Source organism: Gallus gallus, chromosome 1 (genome assembly GCF_016699485.2).
Source record: "Gallus gallus isolate bGalGal1 chromosome 1, bGalGal1.mat.broiler.GRCg7b, whole genome shotgun sequence".
In the NCBI taxonomy this organism is placed as follows: Eukaryota; Metazoa; Chordata; class Aves; order Galliformes; family Phasianidae; genus Gallus; species Gallus gallus.
Window position 1 is genome coordinate 147,580,117 of NC_052532.1, and position 19,875 is coordinate 147,599,991.

Sequence of the window (19,875 nt, forward strand, 5' to 3'; positions counted from 1 at the left end):
CAGTCTGTGTTGTTAATACCTAAGTGCATGGAGATTGACTATACACAAAATATCTGTAAATTAATTACAGTCAAGGATATCAGGGGATCTAAAATGTTGTAGATTTGGAAAGTGAGTAAAAATACTGAAGAGAAGAAGAAACTGAAATAAGAAGGTCTTATTTCTGTAACTGAGTGATATATTAACATTTATTAGGTTTTTTTTTAATCTCCAGAATACACTATATGCTATTTTTATTTGGAATTCTTCTCAAATATCTTTAACCATCTAAAAAGTTGGTCACTGTGTCAGCATTTCCCTTAAGTTCCACATATATTCACTGGGAAAAACAGATGTTTGCAACTTAAGGAGACTTCTCCATACTCACTGGAATCTCAGTTAAATTCCTTCTTTCTGTGACATATGGCTAACAATATTCACAGAATTAGCATTTTCAGAGAATATCTTCTGATTCTCTCTCTTCCATTTGCCTTTTACATTTGAAACCAATCAGCCTCCAAAAATTAATTTAAACTAAATAATTTTCTTTAATTTATTTATAAATATTATGGTTTTGCTTTTCAGTTTCCTGTTGAAGATGGTAATGTGATTCCAGCTCACTGTATGTTGTACAGTTTATTTTTGTGACAAAACTCTCAGATGTGCATCTAAAGCAAATATGATAAACGATCACTTGGCAAAACTATCTGGATTAATAAATGTGACTTTTTTTTTTCAAAATGTCACCCAAAATATGATAAATATATGTTTTATATAACAACATAACTAGGTTTAACTGTGTACTTTAAAGATGTGTTTAGATATTCCAGTGTTCTTTCTGTTATGCAGAGAAATGTCAAGATATAAATGTTCTTATTTCAAGTTAAAAATACATAATAAAAAAAATAAACACAAAATTTGTAGGAGAAATTGTTCCCAAAGCAACGCACACAATATAAATACTCAAAGGCTATATAAAAACAGAAATGAAGGGGTCATGAAACTACAACTCTTGTTAGTTTTTGACAAGTCTCAAGAAATAACTGGTGATTGTAAATTTTTAAGACTCCTATAAAGTTGTTGTGAAAGGAGGAGAAATGGAAGTAAAAAGGGATCAGGCAGTGTTGCATAAATATCTGCGATATAATATAATCTGCAATGATAATCACATGAAAAACTTCCATGTGCAATCAGAACTAAACAAAATGAAGTGGTTTTTGCTTAGTTTGAGAAGGTAAGCTAATCTCACAGCAGCAATGAAATAGAAAGGGTTTATTTCTTCTGAACTGCATCATCAATTACTAACTTCCTAACTTCTATGGCTCCTGGCATAAATAGGCAGACATACTGATCAAAATGTCAATAAAGCATCACATGACAAGAGATGTCTCAGTGGTATTTCAACACCTGCCCTTTTACCCAAATGTAGAGGGAGATGAGGAGAGACAGGAGTTTCCTAACAGATCATTATTTTATTCATGAAGGGAGAAAAGGGATGGTCACTGATCTCTTACCTCTGATGACAAATACAGAGTACAAAGAAACGGCATTGAGCCGGTTGGGTATTAGATAAAGGTTCTTCACCAGAGAGTGGTTGGTCCCTGGGACAGGCTTCCCGGGGCAGCAGTCACAGCCCCAAGCTGCCAGGGTTCAGTATGTGTTTGGACAACACTCATAGACATAGGGTTTCAATTTTGTGTGATCCAGTGTGGACCCAGGAGCTAGACTCCATGATCTTTGGGGGTCACTTCCAACTCAGGAGATTATATGATTTTAAAGAAATAAATAAGTATTTTCTCCCTCTATGCCTCACAGATAAACAAACAAACAAAAAATAGTTTACAAAAATACAATCTACTTTTTATATTTTGTACTCAAAATCTTATCAGATGCGTAACAGAGAAGAAATTTTAAAGAGAATTAACTTCAAAATGCTAAGAAATACAGCATAATTTCATAAGACAAATGTTAGAAGTGATTAAGCAGTGAGAAAAATGTTATTTGACTTTTTCCACCGTCCTGACTTCAGAGTAAGGAGCCAAATATAAAATGTTACCCTGCCTTCTAATAGTGTCAGAAACTGTAGCTCAACAGGTGAATTAGCCTCAAAACTCAACCTTCTCATCATTAGTAGTCCTCAGGACTTCCTGGACTTTGCTCAGGATTTTCTCCCTGCTTGAAGAACAACTAGAAATGACTATTATCCAACTTGCTTTTAGGTCTAGCCTAGCTTCGTACCATTGTGTTGTTTAAAACAGTTATATCAGTATATTTATGTAACTATACAATTACATAAATCAGTATTTATTCTATGTAGCTATAACACATAAACTACAAGAGTCATAAGGCAAAAATCCCTCATAACAGCTGGGCCCATCTATCTGAATTACTGGATCCTACCTACTGCAGCACCTTTCTCAGTTCTTGCATAGCATCTTTTCGTCTCAAGAGATTCTAAGATAAATTTCCTGGCCTATTTCCAATTGGGTATTGATTAGATATTTCTGACAAAGAACTTTTGAACGTACCGAAGTGTGGTATATTTCGTGTAGCTTGAGAAAAAAAGCACTGTCTACTCACAGCTGTTTTTTATAGAGAACAGCTGGAATGAGCCCTAAATAGAAAAAGAATAGTGTTACAGCCACCAGCGACACCATTCCCTAGAAATACTTTTAATTTTAATATGTTGAGTACCTTCTATTTGTTATGTGCTTTAATAAAACCCTTGATTACAGAACTCAGTCCTGGACTCAATCCTGTTGCTGTAGTTTTGGTGTTAAGCTCCATGGTAATGAGGATAGAGAATTCTGAGAACAAGGCATCCTATCCCAGTATTTGTCCATTTCTGTCATTGATTATATGGGGAGGCTATAAAAGTAGCTCAAATGGGCTACTTGTCCTTGAGATTATCAGTTAGGTGAGATGTATTCAATCCATAACAAAAAGCATTTAGCATTCTCCATCATTAATAATAGGGCATTTTTCAGTACCCCACATACACTTAATTTGAACACTTAAAAGAAAATCAAATATCTTATGCAAAGTTGGTCAACTGCTAATTTTATTGCTTGTATCAGTTCAAAAATGTTCAGAAATGTAGGTTGATAAATGTTCGCATATATTCATCAACTCTTGAATTTAGGAATTTTCCAGATCTGATTTCTAATTTCTAAGTTCTATATATCTTTTCTTTATCTGGAGTTTTTTATTCTTTCTGTAAACATATGGCTGTAATGCAAATGATATGTTTAACTTGTTCAGTAAAGCATGAGATTTTAACATAAGAAATCAGACAGTATAAGAAATTATGCTATGTCTGTGCTATGCTTTGCTAACAGAAATTATTTATAAATATGAGATTCAAATTAGCAAAAGAAATGGGAAGATTTAGTCCAATGAATATAGTACTAAGGAAATACTAAAAACACTGAAAAGTATTTTTACTACAAAGCTTTGCACAACATGTTAAATTTTATTATCTTCCCCTCTCTAGTATTTTTTTTAATTGATTATTTACTTTATTTAGACAAAGTCAATTTTTACAGTAATAAGTTTCAAGAAATATACAAGTTTTCCAGGTACTAAAGTGTATCCTTTATAAGCATGTCCTCATTTATAAAAGTTTTTTAAAAATAATAATAAGTATTAAAATTACACATGAACAAAATATAGCATTTTTGAAGAAGATTCTGTTTTCTAAAATGTTTATGAAATACACACAAGGAATCACAAAATGCTGTTCTTACACAGTAATTCTGTGATACCTTGAGGTTTCAGTGCTTTCCCCTAAGAAGCAAAAATAATCTTGTGTCTTCATTTTATTATCTCACCTGTTTCTTTCTCATTACACTCTATTTGTTCTCCCTTTTATTATTCTGTAGAGAAAAAAACTAATCCCCTTTGTATAATGTGTCCAGAACATTTACAGATGCCTTCAGAACTCTCTTTTACAACACCTTAAGGATTAGACAGTGTTTTATTTCTGCTATTTTAAAAGCAATTCTTTCAATATCTGGCAGATATTCTGCTGATCAAATTCAAACAAGATGAATAAAAATATTCCCTCTGTTACAATTTTTATTGCCTAAATCAATAAACTCAGAACATATCCTGTATGTTATTGGACATCAGTGAGCTGTATGATATGAAGTGTTTTTTCCTACCTAGTTTTATATCACTCAATTTAGAGACAAGAAAAGTATGATTTTAATATCCTGGTGATTTTTTCTTTATTTAAACCAGGAAGTGTACCTGAGAAGTATGATGCTGGAAAATCTGAAGACATATTTTAAAACATTAGCAGTTTTCTACAAGACTATTTTGTAAAATGAGAAAGAGTGCAGACATACCTGTCATGCATTTGGTTTTCGTTTTTATTTCTTTCATATACCACTTTAAAATGGCTCCTAAACCTAATCACAGAATACCATTTTAATTCCAGTGTTCGGTGTTTTTTAAAACCCCTCCAGAAAGTAATATTTCATGTGATATCAATTCACAAAATGATGGATCTTTCATCTTGGAACATTTTTAATGAAATTCTGTTCACTTGGCATAATTATTAAGACAATTAACTTATTCTGCATTATCTAGCAAATAGATGCCACTACATCTGAGGAGTGCACCTCAACAGAAATCTAACAATTAAATCAGTGCCTAAAAACTTAGTTGCATGTCCACACCAGTTTCTGAATATATCAAGATTCAGTTGTTGATTCGTGGATTCTTTTTCATCAGTGAAGAAATATATAAAAAATATCACTTGAACACCCTTGTAACTCAAGTATACTGTGATTCTGTGATTCGACTTCCAAGCCTAGATGTGAAAAAAATTCTCTTTATATTGATTTAGCTTTTTCTATTCAGTTTATCTAATTGTTCTACCCAGCCCCATTTATGTCCATCAATATTTCTGTCAACTTAAGTGCATGTGACTAGAAAACTCGGTGCTTAGATCACAAAGTAAATTTGGAAATCTTCCTCTCATTCCTCTCATTCTATTCTGTTCATTTTTATATCTACATTTTATCAGAAATAGGCTAGTCTTCCAACTCTTTCCAATTGAAGATTAGAAGAAAAGTTCTGACTTCTAGCATAACCTCTGTTAGACTGCAATTTTTTCTTTCACTTTTTCACTTTAGAGAGGTGAGATGATATTGAAGAGATCTGAACAACAGATTGCCATTTGCATTTTATTTTGAATACAGAATGCAGTTTTGAAGTTAATTTTCCAGTCATTCTAATTTGTCTAGTTTAGTTCTTATGGCAAATTTTGGAGCACAGAATAATGAAGTCCCCATTTGGATGAATTTGGTCAGGAAGAGTCACTCCAAGCGTGCATCTACTGCTCTCTTATTATTAATCATTATTCATACCACAGGACCAGACTAGAGCTAGATAACTCTAAAGCCCCACAAGTGTGTATAGTGTTGTTTTCTCTGAAAATCTCCTTCCACCAGGGTACACTACTTGTTTCATAACTTTGGTATTCCACAGAGTTCAAAAAAGTTGTTGCTTCAGTTCTAGGAGGAAAGGCTAGGTGGCTCGTGACTCAGTCATTCCAGAATAAAAGGGAAGATTATGTGGTCATTTCTAAGAACTTCTAACCAAATATGTTGTATATTTCAATCCAATAAATGAATGTTCATTTCTCTTTTACATAAATTTATATTCCTAACCACTGCTGATATGAATGGGATTTCACAGAGTCCTACAGGAGTGGCAGTATGTTTTCTGATTACTGGTCTCTTGGGTCACCAAGGTATTCTACTTCTAAACTACAGTAGTCGAAAAGAAATTCTAATCCATTTTTAGATATTTTGTAAATGAATAATATTTTATTTTGGAGAAAGATGATCGGACTATCATGAATGCATTTTTGCATGTCATATTCTTAACTGTACCAACTACCTGAGCATTCATTTACTCATCTGTGAAAATACTGTGAATGAATTTTCCCAGAATGATTAATAAATACTGCAGGAAGGCTTCTGGTGCTTTTGAATTGAAATACTTACATCATACTGTTCCTATGTGATAAGGTACTGTGTACAACAGAGAACAAGGGAGAACAAGGCTGAAATAATACTGAATAACACTCAGGACAAATTTAATATAAATAAATTTATTATGCTAGAATTCTACATGGAATTGTACGTGCTCAACATGCTCACATGGTAGTAGCATTCATGAAAAAATATTCTGTCTTCCTAGCTATAAATGAAAAAATCTTTTATATTATTATAAGAATGTGAAGATCTTTTCTAACAAAATTTCACAAATTCATGTTATTGTAAATCTGTTACACTTCTTCAACTGAAAAAAACTATTTTGATGCCACACCTACTATTGAGATACTACTTACATTCTTCTGAACCCAGATTTTACACTATTTTATGTCTCAAGTTCAGTGGCTGCTCAAACACAGGTTATAATCATAATCTTTCAATACTTTACCATTTTATTTTATCTGATTTACTGATCTAGCCAACACATTCTAGCTTGCTCTACTCTGTCCTATTTTTCAATTTAGACCTTAATAACTTCTCCAGCAGTTCATCTGCCACATTTATTAACTAAGACATTTTTCTGTCAGAGTTTACATTCCTTAATTTATGATATATGATATGGAGAAAAAAAAAAAAAAACTGGAGTGGGGTGGGGGGGTGGGGATGGGGAGGGAGGGAGGGGGAGAGAGGAAAAGAAAAAAACAAAAAGGAAGATCTTACCATTAAGATGAACTACAAAGTATCCCTTATCTTTCCCAGTGTCTGCTGCTCCTTTTGATAATGTCACTTCTAAAACTGTTTGTATAATCTTTTGCTGAGATCATGCCTTTTTGTTCTATAAAGCTCCCAAAGTAGTTTTAAAACATATCTGAAGAACAAACAGCAAACAGGACCTTCCATGTTTGTTTTTATTCCTGTTTTCATTTTGATGAAGTCTAATATGAAAACACTGATAACATAATGAAAAGCTGATACTGTTTTATGTCTATTTCTTTTTTTTTTTTTGCCTTGTTTTATAAAATAATTTTAAATATGCATTTTTAAAAAGCTTTCAAAAATATTTTGTTTCTGATTCTTAAACTATCAGAATTTTTATTCTGCTACAGGTTACTGCAAATTAATTAGATTTCTGACGTACAAACTTAGTCTGTAAAAAATTTAACTGTATACTATTGAATGTTCATATTTCTTAACATCTTATATTCCACATATTCACATATGTGTACACAAACATACATGTATATATAAACGTACATATAAATAGAAATAATATCAGTATTAATATTAGTAATAATAAATAGAAATAGTTTTATAGTTTGTAGCTAGACTCTTGTATATTATTTACGAATATATTTGTAATACTTTCTGGATGTGTGACATGTAATAACCTCTGTCAATAAAATCTATAATAATCATATGTATAAATATGCTATTAATTTTCCAGTTTTGCTTTAGAAAGATGAGTTTCCTTTGTAATCCAGTGTTACTATGATTTCTACGTTCATTTTAGAATTAAAGAGACACTAATTTTTTTTCCAGTCATTTTATTTAACCCTTTTGATTTACATACATGTCAGCACACAGAAAAAAAATATTTTCTACACAGAAAATCACACTGAACAGAATTAAAAATTGCTTATGTAGTTCCTTTTATTAAATATATATATGTTTCCTTATTTCCTATGTGATAACTAAATTTCATACAATATACCTTTCACTCATAAAAAGACTACTTTGTAGGACCAAGTAACTTTAACAATTATCTGATATGTTTTCAACCTCCTAAGCGCTCCTGCTGCTAGCTCATTCTTGTTTTCCTCATTATTCAGAAAAATCAGAGAGATTTGCATCCTATTTTTTTTGGTAGAAGTCCTTTATTAAGTCCTTTCCATTATTAAAAGCTTGTTCATTCCAATGAAAGACAAGAAAACATTTTAAAATCTTCTCTGTGTGTCATAAGGGAGGATCTGTGTCACACAGCAAATGTTTCTACTAAACCTCAACAGAAACTCCCAGAGCTACCTCTAATAAATTTGCAACATAATAGTACATAAAAAATCTCTTTATGAATTTACTTCCTTGCATGAAGCTCAGGCAGAATAGACTCACTTAAATTCATCTGTGAGCTGTGAGCATATAACTCAGTGATCTGTTACCAAGCCCTTTGGATGGCCCCGAAGACCTGTAGTAAAACTACTTTTTTGATAAAGCTGAGTAAGTTACTAAGTATCCTTCCTTTCCTTTCACAGACATTGTGTAGTGTGCATATTAATATTTATTTTAAATTGCAAAACAGTATCCAAAATGGCTAACTGTGGTGTTGTTCATTTTAGTATAAAGGAAGCTCAATCGAGAGTGATCTGTCAAGAATTCCTCCAGAACTGGAGGTTGTTCTATTCTTGATTCCATAGAGAGGGAGAAGAGTTGTGGAAGCAGTAAGTTGTGCTCACCCAAAGACTGAGTCACATGTAGCCTCATGCTTACCCTTCAGGATGCTGGAGTGATTTCATGGTCTTTGTAAAAGAGAGATGAGCAGAACATTTAAAAGTGAAACTATGATTCTGTGCTGTCTGGCAAGAAAATCAATGCTAGAAGATAGTAAAGGACAAATGCGATGTGCCAGGAAGCTGCATGATGAGTGCCTAGACTTGAGGTGAGTTTTCAGCATTGCTTTTGTTGACGGTCCGTATAAAAGAGGGAAGCTAAAAAAACAAGGGAATTTACTGCAGGACCAAAGATGAGGTAAGGAGGTGGAGAAAGGACTGACTGCCCTCCACTCTTCTTTTCCGTACAGTGCTTAGGATTATAAACAAGATTGGTGCAAAACTTTCCGTCATCTCAGTAGCTACGTCCATTCTGTGCTGTTCTTCAGGTACTTCAACAGTAAAAGATAATTAATTCTTTTTAAAAACATTCCATTTACCTCTGTAAGTTCACAGTAGCAAAACAAACAACAACAACAAAAAGTTATTTTCAATTCAATTTACAACTATCATTTTAAAAAACAAAATTGTGCTAGTGATGGACACTTTTAACCTACTTGAAATGTGCATTGATCCATTTCAGAAGACCCAAGTGTTGCCAAAATAAAAATGAATGAAATAGTGAAGAAAATTCCTCAGAGCAATACTTTTTTTATGAAACAGTGTACATGATACTGTAGGCAGATTTTCATTAATTGGGCAAGATCTACAAGTAAGTAGAAAGTGTGATTTTACAAATTGTAACTGTAAATATTAGAAAAAGACTCATTGCTTGTCTTTTTGCATAGAAAGCAATTACTATTTTTGCCTTGGTAACTATCCTGCTGTGCTTGATAGTGTAAAACATGCATTTAGCCCTTCTTGATTTTAGCTTAAGATGTAATGCATTCTTTAGCTTAGTATTATGCTGAAATGTACTGGATGTTAATGAGATGTGTCATCATCATTCATTCATTCAGAGTTCATAATTATTACTGTGCCTAAATTGTTCCATCCTTGCACAATACATTTATGTTCTGATTTTTCATCAACGTTATACAAAAGGCTCAAATAGGGATTGTGGTTTTAAATTCAAGATTCTGAAATATGTGCAGGGTTTAGAGAGTGAAGTTTCATTTATGACTAAAAATATATAAAATGAACAAATTCATCAAAACATGAGGCCTTTTTGTTCACAGACAAGAGTGCTACTTAGTAGATGCATAAATATTCTACTTCATGAGGCTTTCTACAGGAATTTGTGAATCTGAACTTTCTGGATGAAAAGGGGTCTGGCTTCAACAGAAAATTCAGAGGCAGCTCCCATCCACTCCAACTTAAACTATGTTGGGAGTTGTTTACTTAGCCCTGTTTTAGGCTACTTAAGAGACAAAATCCAGGTGTCTGATCTTAAAAAAGTCCTCAAAGTTAACGCATAGGTAACATTAGGACCATAAGGCTGCCTTTTAAAAGAAAAAGAGTAAGACAAAAGTGTTAAACAGGGAATGTAGCTGTCTGGTTATAGGAGCATGTTTCACACACTTCTGTTGCAAGTTTAGAGGCTAAGCATAAGTGATTCACTGTCTCATAAATATGCTTCACTTCCACTTATTGTGCATCTAGCACTGTATCCTGAGGCTTTCAATGCCACTCTCTGGCGCTCCATTTCCTTGGTTCCAATCAGTATCACAGAATCACAGAACCATAGAATGGCTTGGGCTGGAAGGGACTTCAAGGATCATCAAGCTCCAAACCCCCTGCCGCAGGCAGGAACACCAACCTCCATATCTAATACTAGACGTGGCTACCCAGGGCCCCATCCAACTTGTTTTGTAACTTCATTTTTCAGTTTTCAAAATGAAAGCCAAAAATCATTATCTTACAAAAGGAAGTAAATCAGAAAAATAAAAAAGGGATGTCCTTGTGAAACAGTCATAGACATAAGAGGCCTCTACCAGATATTAAAATGGGGTGAATGAGACTTAAATGTACCTCAGATCATACATATAAAAATCATTTTGATCATTGCACAGCTTTAGGAAAAGCTTTAAGACTCCTCCTACCCACATGTAATTTTCAAAATTATTTTAAATAGATAATGGTATATGACTTAAGAAACATACTGAGTGCTTCACTGCACATTTTCCAAACCTGTGCTAACAGCCCAGACCTCTTAACCTATTTAATAGCTACAGCAACTTGAATTTTGCTATCATGATGCACAAGGAGAAAATTAGGAATAGAGTTTAATGGGAAGACAGACTATGGTAATCAGGTCAGACAAGTATATTAACCATAAATTTGCTTACATGCACTCTGCCACTTTTATCTCTATTCTTTACACATTCGTTCTTCCCAATTTATTTTGACCCCTTGTGTACCTTGCCTTTAGTCTTTCCTCTAAACATCCTATAATAAGTTCTGCAGAATCTAACAAACCCTTTCAAATATCCAAAGATAAGTTTGTTTATTCCCTTGTGATCTATTATATTAATTTCCTTCTTACTGGTTACAAAGTTCTGATTCAATCTCCTCAAGGCCTTGAGTGGTGCCTTTAGAAGTCCATCTAGCAATGACTCAGCAGCTATGGTCTTTGCTACCATATTTATTACATCCTCATTTTTAGAGTTCCCATATTATTAATAAAGGCAAATATTACTTCACTTATATTTCTTTTCCTAAATATATAAATATATATACATATATATGTGTATATATATATCATATATCATATATCATATGTTATATGTTATATGTTATATGTTATATACATAATAATATATAAATATATAACTGAATATTCAGTTTTAGTGTATGAGTATCAGTTTTGTGTAGAATTCAAGCATTAGTGAAATAAAATATTACTCTTCCATTTAGACTTTTGAAAAACTGTAAATTTTCTATGACTTCTAAAACAAAGGATGCTAGTCAAAGATCTGGGCGATCTCCCTGCTGTTAAATAAATATATATATCTAAATACTCACATGCACATATACATCCGAACACTATGGCATAAGAATACCAAACTGAACACAGAAGAGTAGAATTGACTTCTAAGAGTTCTCTGTTAGTATAAAGTTGAAAAAGGCAAATACTAAGTCTCTTCCAATAAGAGAGTCATTCAGGTAATGCCAAAAGCATAATAGACAACAGAAATATTATTACAGTGGGGTATACATAGGAGCAGAGAAAGAGAAAACATCACTTAATCATACTTAATTATATTAATTCCCTGACAAAGCAAAGTGAGAAAAACTATATGTGAGAGAACAACAAAAAGCAAAGTAAAAATACATGAAAAGAGTGTGTTAGTGTAGAAGAGTGAGAAAAAAACAATCTTAGTATTTGTAGAAATTAATCATAAAAAGAAGCATAAATAATTTGAAAAAATGCAGGCTATGTCTATGAATGTCTGTATTTGGACCTTGGACAGAGGGGCCCAAGCTGGCTGTGTCCATATCTCCAAAAGTTGGATCCTACAAATACTCACATCTACAGAGCCAATAGAAACTGCCCAAAATAACACAATTAACTTTGTAATTATGTAGTGAAGATGACCACAAACTATTTTATTTTTTTTTGTTTGCTTGTTTAGTTCTGATGAGTCTGAAATACCTTCTTTGCTTTTGTCTTCAATATCGATGATGTTACCCCTGGAGCCTTGAGTCAGAGGACCATTACTGCACAACAATAAACTCCCAGCCAAATCTGAACTTGTGTAGGATTTGCTGCTCCATCTGGATGTATATGACTCTATGGGGCCAAATGGGATTCATCCCATTGTACTCAAAGTGCTGGCTGATGTCATCACAAGACTTCTCTTAATTATCTTGCAACAGTCTTGGGAATGTGCAGAGGTCCCAGTACTGAAAGCTGTTGAATATTCCAGTTTTCAAGAAAGACAAGAAAGATGGCCTGTCGGTCTCACTTCAGTGCCTGGTAAAATTATGAAGGAGATTATTCTGGAAATGACTGAGTAACACGTGAAAGACAGTGCAGTCATTGGTCACAGCCAACACATGATCGGGAGGGAAAGCTCTGTCTAATGAACCTAATTTCCTTTTATGACAAGGTTACCCACCTAATTGACCAGGGAAAGTCACTCAATTTTTGTATTTCAGCTTTTCAGATTTAAATACTCTTTTCCACAGAATCATTCTGGAAAAAAAATCTTTAGCATGGAGCCAGGATTTGGACTTGATCCTTGTGAGACCAGTCCCATTTAGGATATTCTATTGTATGAGTCTGCGGAAAAAAAAAAAAAAAAACTGTATGCTTTTTTTTGCACTGAAGTTGCAAATGCAGAGACATGTTCTGGCATGCTATGAATTCTTTATTAAAGGTAGCAAAAAAATGCAACATTTCAGCTTCTTTTAATAAAACAGATTTTTTTTTTCAAACAAAAATATCAAGAAGCAATTTTTCACAAGCAGCATTATTTTAACGTCTGACTTCGTCGTTAACCCATGTTTTTAAGCCATTAGAGATTACCAGTTTTTTCTACAATTTTTCAAATAATTCATTTTTTCCAAGTAGCACATGTACAATAAAAAGTCAATCTGTTCATTTGTAACATCTTTGAAAATCAGTCTGTAACTACTACAGGTGATATAAATTTTCATATGTAACAGATATGCTTTCTAAGCCTGAGCAAAATGTTAAATATTAAAAGTAATATAGAAATGATATATACTTATTCACAATAAAAAAGTGCTGCCAGATATTAAAAAATTCCCAATACTGAGTGCATTTATGCGTCTATTTATGCAACTAGTTCTAGCTTATTAGTAGCGGCTTTTCTGAAATCACAGTTTTGTTTCTCTGTTTCAAATGTGCTTGATTATGCGGGAGGATGTTAATATCACAAAGCTGTATTTTCCTGCTGCACATGAACTTTGACTTGTATACCACCATTACGTCTGTATGAAGATTGTCTGAATAATACTAGATTGTCATGATTTTGAAAAATGAGCTGGAAGTACAGATGTTATTATATTAATTATTATATAAGTCATATTATATTATATTATATTATATTATATTATATTATATTATATTATATTATATTATATTATATTATATAGATGTTATCATATTATTATATTACCATTAATAATACTTACAGATGGTATGGTGCTCTTGGGTAGTTCAAATACACAGTTGCGGAATTTTAAAATGTCACCTCAGTTTCCCAGTAAATAAATGTAACTTAAATTCTGTTCTTCAGAAATAAAAGTCATTATCTTCCAACTAGATTGCAGATTTCTGTTCCAATTCTCTATGAATTAATCTATGCACAATATCTGATAAGTAAATTACATTTTATTGATTCACTTCTTAATAAATGTAGAAAATAAATGTAATAAAATTGAGAAAGATTTAATTGTTTTATAAACAACTGTAATTACATTAGATTGTTTTGTGAGAAAGTTTTCTCATGAAATATGCTTTGATCCATCTCAGCAGTGCAATTTTTCTCCTGGCTGAGACTATTTATGTTCAAGCATTCCAGTGATGTGCCTAATACAACTAAAGTCTTACTTATTAACATACCATAATTAGGCTGTGACCTGTTAAAAATCAGTCCCTCAAGCTGCGTCATGGAAGGTGCTATTTTACTTTATAACTGACTGGCACTATCAGAAAATTTGTAGGGTTTCAATACTTTCCAGGAAATGAATTGAAATAACTACTGTTGAAAAGTCTTATGTATTAATCTTTACTGGAACTTTGGCCTTGAATCAGAATATATCTGTAGAAAATACTTACATGGTACCTTAAAACAATTTTAATCTTGATATAATTTTCATGGAAAACATAAAATGCACAGGATATAGTACTACAGAAAAAATGGCAATTTGAAGGAGAACTGTGAAAACAATATACCATGTGTTTTTAAATAACATTAGAGAATTAGGTAGAAAAACATACTGAGCACTGAGCAATTTATTACTGTAAAATAAATTTGATAATTTAATACTCAACATTTGAGTAATTGAATAGCTTTTTTACACAATATATTTTATTTGTACAGTGTTTCTAGAGTTTTAAAAATATGAGAATGGGAAATTTGTTTACTCATTTCAGAAACTTCTAAATGTACCTACAAATATTTACAGGAAGAAAATTTGATGATTACAGCTGTTCTTGCTTAACTATCTATGTTTAATTTTCAGTGTAGATTGTAAATTATGCAGTGCTCAAACAATTGCCCACAAACCATATTTGCTCTTTTATCTCATCATTACTAATCTGCCAGACAATTGCTCATATGGTGTTTGTTATACCAATAAAAGCAAAGCAGAAAATTGTCACTTGAAATCACCACGTCCTACCTTGTTCCGTTACAATAGTAGAGGTGACAGCTTTGTATATTATATGGATTCAGATAGTACTCAAACAATTAGCTTGGGAACCAGAGAGGAAGATAACAAGGAGCCCTTAGCGAGCTCAACTATCATGACTGTTAGGTGACTTTTAAGACCACATATCCTGACATAATCACAGGTGTTCTTTTCTATAGGATTGTATTTACATTATCTGTTTAGCAATATATCAAACTCAGGAAAACATTTTAATGTGATGTCTACATTAGAAAAGGAGTGCAGAATATCAGAAGTGGGATTTATAGAGAGCAGATTTGTGGAATTGGTACTGTGTATCCAAAGCCCACACTACACGTATTTCAGTGTGTTCTGTTTTGGATTAGGTCTTGTTCATTCTTTCTTCCTGCTAGCTGCTAGAGTTGTGCTCTTGTACAGCATCTTTCAGTCTTCTTTCTTCTGAGAGGAACCTGGTTTCTATGCTGTAAGACAGCTACATCAAGAGAAAAAGAGAGCAGTGGTAGGGCCAATCAAGAGAAATGTTTCAATTGTGCATTTCTAATCCAAACTAAAATATTGAAGTAGAATAATGCTTGTAATAACACCTTGCACCTAGGAGTACATTACATTAGTACAGGAGAAAGCTGAAACTTTATCATAAGTAAAGCAGAAGAACATCAAAGCTCTAGTCCTATGATTGATTAAAGTCCAATTTTCAGCTGCACATGATCTAAGCATCCAGAAATTTGAATGTGGCACCCTATTTCAAAGAAAAATCTACTAGAACAAAACAGTAATTAGGTTAACTCCACTTGATTTATGAGGGAAATAAATAAAAATCACTGCTATGGTCATTATAGCAGAGGCTGAGAAAAGAGAGCAACTCTGCTGTTAGTGAGAATCTTTCAGCCTCAAGGAGGTAAATGGCTACCTAGATACTGCTAATCTGTATCAGGATAAAAATAAGTGCATTCATGGAATTCAGTAAGTCAACCTTCCCTTCATGTGAAATACAAGAACTCATGCAGTTAGAGAGGGGAGATTTTTTAAGAAATAAACTTCTCCCTGCCTCTCAGGTGTTAGCCAACGTCTAGCTGAAGTGAGATATCTGAATACAAGAAGGCAAAAAATTTTAGCAGATACCACCATATTAAATAAGGATATTAATTAAGATCATGTTCTCATGCCTGCCCAGATTAATTCTCAGTTATTCAAGAACTTAACTCAAAATGTGCCTAATACTTATATTGGTCTTTTGGGAGCATAAGAAATCTTGCTGACTAAATTTTCTATACAATCACAAAAGAGGAATGTCCACTTCCTAAGACTGTAGAGGACAAGGCAACGAATTTACATTAGGAATCTCATTCTGCCTATTTATCAGCAGAAATACCTTACCTTGCCCCAAGATTTAAACCTGTAACTGAGGACAGGCAACCAATAAATCAGGTCTGACTCCTTTATCAAGAAGCAATATTCCCACTATGTTACATTTGCAAAACATTTTTTTTCCCCGAAACTGTTATTTACTCTAGAAGTGAGCCACCAGGTCCTCAGCCGCATGAAGCTATAACTGACATCTGAAGAGACTTCTAGCATAAGTATTCTCCACTCCTTTTGTTGACATAAGCAATAAAGGGACCAGAAAGAGAAATCCAAAAAGATTTTAGACTTTTTACAAGGAAATGAATAGAAATGGCATTCTAATCTTTGGTCCTTGGAATATGGATACAAAAGTATCCTAGGAGAAGAAAGTACTGATTTCAGCTATTTTCTTTGTTCTTATTCATGCTGTGTCTATACCTAACATTTGGGCTCTTCTTACAGTGCCTCAGCTGTAATTACTGCAGTAGAGATTCTGACTGTCTACTGAGGATCCCGATCTGAACTTGGATTGAATGACCCAGGTTGCAATTGAGATTCTAGGTCATGTTCAAAAGTTGCTTCTTTCTCTTCCTGAAAATTCTGGAAACGTTTGTGCCAACGAGGTAGGCAATTTCTGATCCAAATTTTTAAAGGTTTAGGTGTCAACGAAGAGCAAATAGAGTAAAGTAGAATCTGAGACCTGAATGAAAATTTATAATTTAAGCAGGTTGCAAGGGAAACATATTTAATCTCCCTCCTGTAAAGTAGGAGAACAAGCATCCAACAACTTAAATTTCATACTTTGGTTTCAACACTTAAAAGTAATTTCACTTAATTTGGGGCTTGTGTCTGTATGCCTGTATGTATGTGTGGCAGTCTGCAGAACAGCTAGTTCTTTGATGGGGGCCAAACATTTAAGAGCGTCTACCTAGTACACTGGTTTCAAGTTAATCTGGATGCTGATCACATACAATTATTTGGCAAAAGTCTGAATGAGGAAGCCTCTGACCCAATCAAAGAGATGTTCAAGACAATGTGGTTTGTGTGTGTCATTGGTCAATATATGAGAAAGAAAAAGAAGCTTTTTATAGCATTCAGCCTGAAATTCTTTACAACCCTAAAAAAGTACTTATAAGGAAAAAAAGTCTACTCAAGAATATATTTCAACAGTCTTTTTAATGAATGGACTAACACAAGTTAATATGAAGGAAAATTAACTTGAAAAACCACATTTATCCATGTTCCAGAAAAGCAAAAACAACAAATTAGAACAAGTAATATGCTCAGTGAATTGTTGTATTTAAACCGTTACGAAATATTTCTTCTACAGAAAAAGAACATGCTAAATTATTCAATGTATTAAAAACAAAGTTTTCTTAAAGCTCTTTTCCTTTTTGCATTTTGTAGAAAGAAAATAATACCTTGGCATGTCAGCCTTGCATTTACTTCATACCTAGCAGGCATTGCATTGAGTCTCATTAAGGAAAAGTCTAAATGATTCTGACTCTAAACTAGATGCAATCAAGTTCATTTACTTTATGCAGTCTTGTCTTGGAAGTATGTTTTTCTGCCGAAGAGCAGAATAGAAGTAATTAGATTGTGACGAAAGCTGTGTGTTTTTACATGGTGAAGAACTGTGACTCAAACTGATGTGTGAGAAAGAGGCAGGGTAAGTAAGTAGAATGAAGCAGGTGTGTGGTACTCTGAGCTGGACAGATGAACATCAAGAGACAGAATCATTTTTTAACGTGAATATTTGTTCAAAAAAGGATAATTCTTAACAGTTAATATTATAACTAGATATGTTCTGAACATGACAAAATGATCATTTAAAGGTAAAACAAACTCTTTAGATTTATATACATTCTTGAGGTTTCAAAAACTAGGGAAAAAGAAAAAAAAGGGAATTTATATTAGTTATATGCAAGATACTGATAAGTACTACTGATAATTGCTATGATGTCTATAAAGACGTGAAAGTGTTGGTAGATAAGAAGACAAAACTCAAAATATGAGCCTTTCACACAATCCCACACAACATTGTTGTCTCTAAATTGGAGAGAGATGAGTGAATTATATGGTGTATAAAAAATTATTTGGATGGTTACTGGCGAAAGATCTGGCCTGTGACTAAATAGCCCCAGCTTGGTCTGGGAAAACTGGGGAATGCTACCATCGTGTCCTGTGAAAAACAGGATGCAGATGGGCATCCCTGCTCCCTCTTATCTGCTGGCAAGGCCTGGAAGATGGTAACAAAGCAGTTTCTGCTGAGATCCCAGAGCCAGTAGCTGCCACTCCAAGGAGAGCTGACTCAACCACTTTGGATTCGAGCTGTCACTCAAAAGAGAGCTGACTCGACCACTTTGGACTTATAAATAAGTTTGTACTGCTGTTGCAGTCGTCGTCATCGCTGTGGACACTGTTGTCAACAGAACGATGCCTGACAACCCACCACTACTGAAGATCAGTGACTGAACTATGAGCCACGTTGGACCATGGTGGTGACTATCCCCCTTTTGTTTCTTATAAATACTCCTTGCTTCTATTTCCTATCTCTTCTATTGCCCTTCTCCCCTTCCCCATCTCCCTGAACGACTTAGTCTCTTAGTTTCTTAGTCTCATGCCGGGTATACACACATCAAAGAACCTACTCTTCCTCCAATAAATTGGAGCAAGACAACCAGGGAAATCTCAAATATCAGTACAAACTGGGTGATGAATGGACTGAGAGCAGCCTGAGGAGAAAGATTTGGGAGTAATGGTGAATGGAAATTTGGACATGAGTCATCAGTTTGTGTAGCTCGGAAAGCCAATCATATTCTGTGATGCCTCAAAAGAATCATGGTTAATGGAGATGATTCTACCTCCCTACTCCACTTTCATGTGACCCCACCTGGAGTACTTCATCCAGCTCTGGGGACCCCAGCATAAAAAATGTGTGAATTCATTAAAGTGGACTCAGAGTAGGGCCATGAAGATGATCAGCTAGAGCACCTCTCCTGTGAAGATAGGTAGGGAGAATTGGTGTTTTTTTGTATGGATCAGAGAAGCCACTACGGAGACCTTATAGTGGCTTTGCAGTAGTTGAAAGGAAGGTACCAGAAAGATGGGGAAGTACTCTTAAACCATAGTGACAGGGACAAGGAGTAGTGATTGTGTGGATTTAAATTAAATATAAGGAATAAATTCTTCATTAGGAGAGTGGTGAGGCACATGACCACGTTGCCAAGAGGTGTTATTCAAGGGCAGGTTGAATGGGGCTTTGAGCAACCTGGATTAGGGGAAGGTGTCCCCACACATTGCAAGGGGAGGGGCTGGTCAGCATGATCTCTAAATGTCCCTTCCTATGCAAATCATTATCTGATTCTTTGATTATCTGATATATTTCCAATGAAAATTTAGCAAATACCATTAATTGTTATTTTGCAATTTTATCTAAGGAAATACAGTATTTAATCTATTCAACCCACTGGGGAACTGCATCTCATACAAAGGATACTGAGGTCTGTGAACTTTTGCCATTATTTCCCTCATAGATAAAATGCAATTTTATTATTTGTAACATTCAATAAAGTAAATTTGTCACTAAAGAAGGAGGAAGGACACTGAGAAAAAAAAAATGTTATCAGAAATTTAGCTGGCAGCTTAAAATAGCTAGTTAGTGATCAGACAGTGGAAGTTTATGTTCAAAAGCATATTAAAATACCTACAGGAGATCTTTCAACTTCTATACAATA

At 33.8% G+C, this 19,875-nt stretch overlaps 1 protein-coding gene across 17 annotated transcripts in view; it reads right to left on the reverse strand.

The window, feature by feature from the left end:
• GPC5 (glypican 5) overlaps window positions 1-19,875 on the reverse strand; it is a 676,292-nt gene that overhangs the window by 236,248 nt on the left and 420,169 nt on the right. For 5 of the 17 annotated variants that reach the window (XM_046898889.1, XM_004938598.5, XM_040653898.2 and 2 more), the window contains one exon: window positions 12,761-15,266. The exons of the other annotated variants lie outside the window; for them this stretch is intronic. In XM_046898889.1, coding sequence (XP_046754845.1) covers window positions 15,190-15,266 — 77 coding nt within the window. In that variant the 3' untranslated portion in view covers window positions 12,761-15,189. Of the gene's footprint in view, window positions 1-12,760; window positions 15,267-19,875 lie in introns of those variants that run through there. 17 annotated transcript variants of the gene reach the window in all.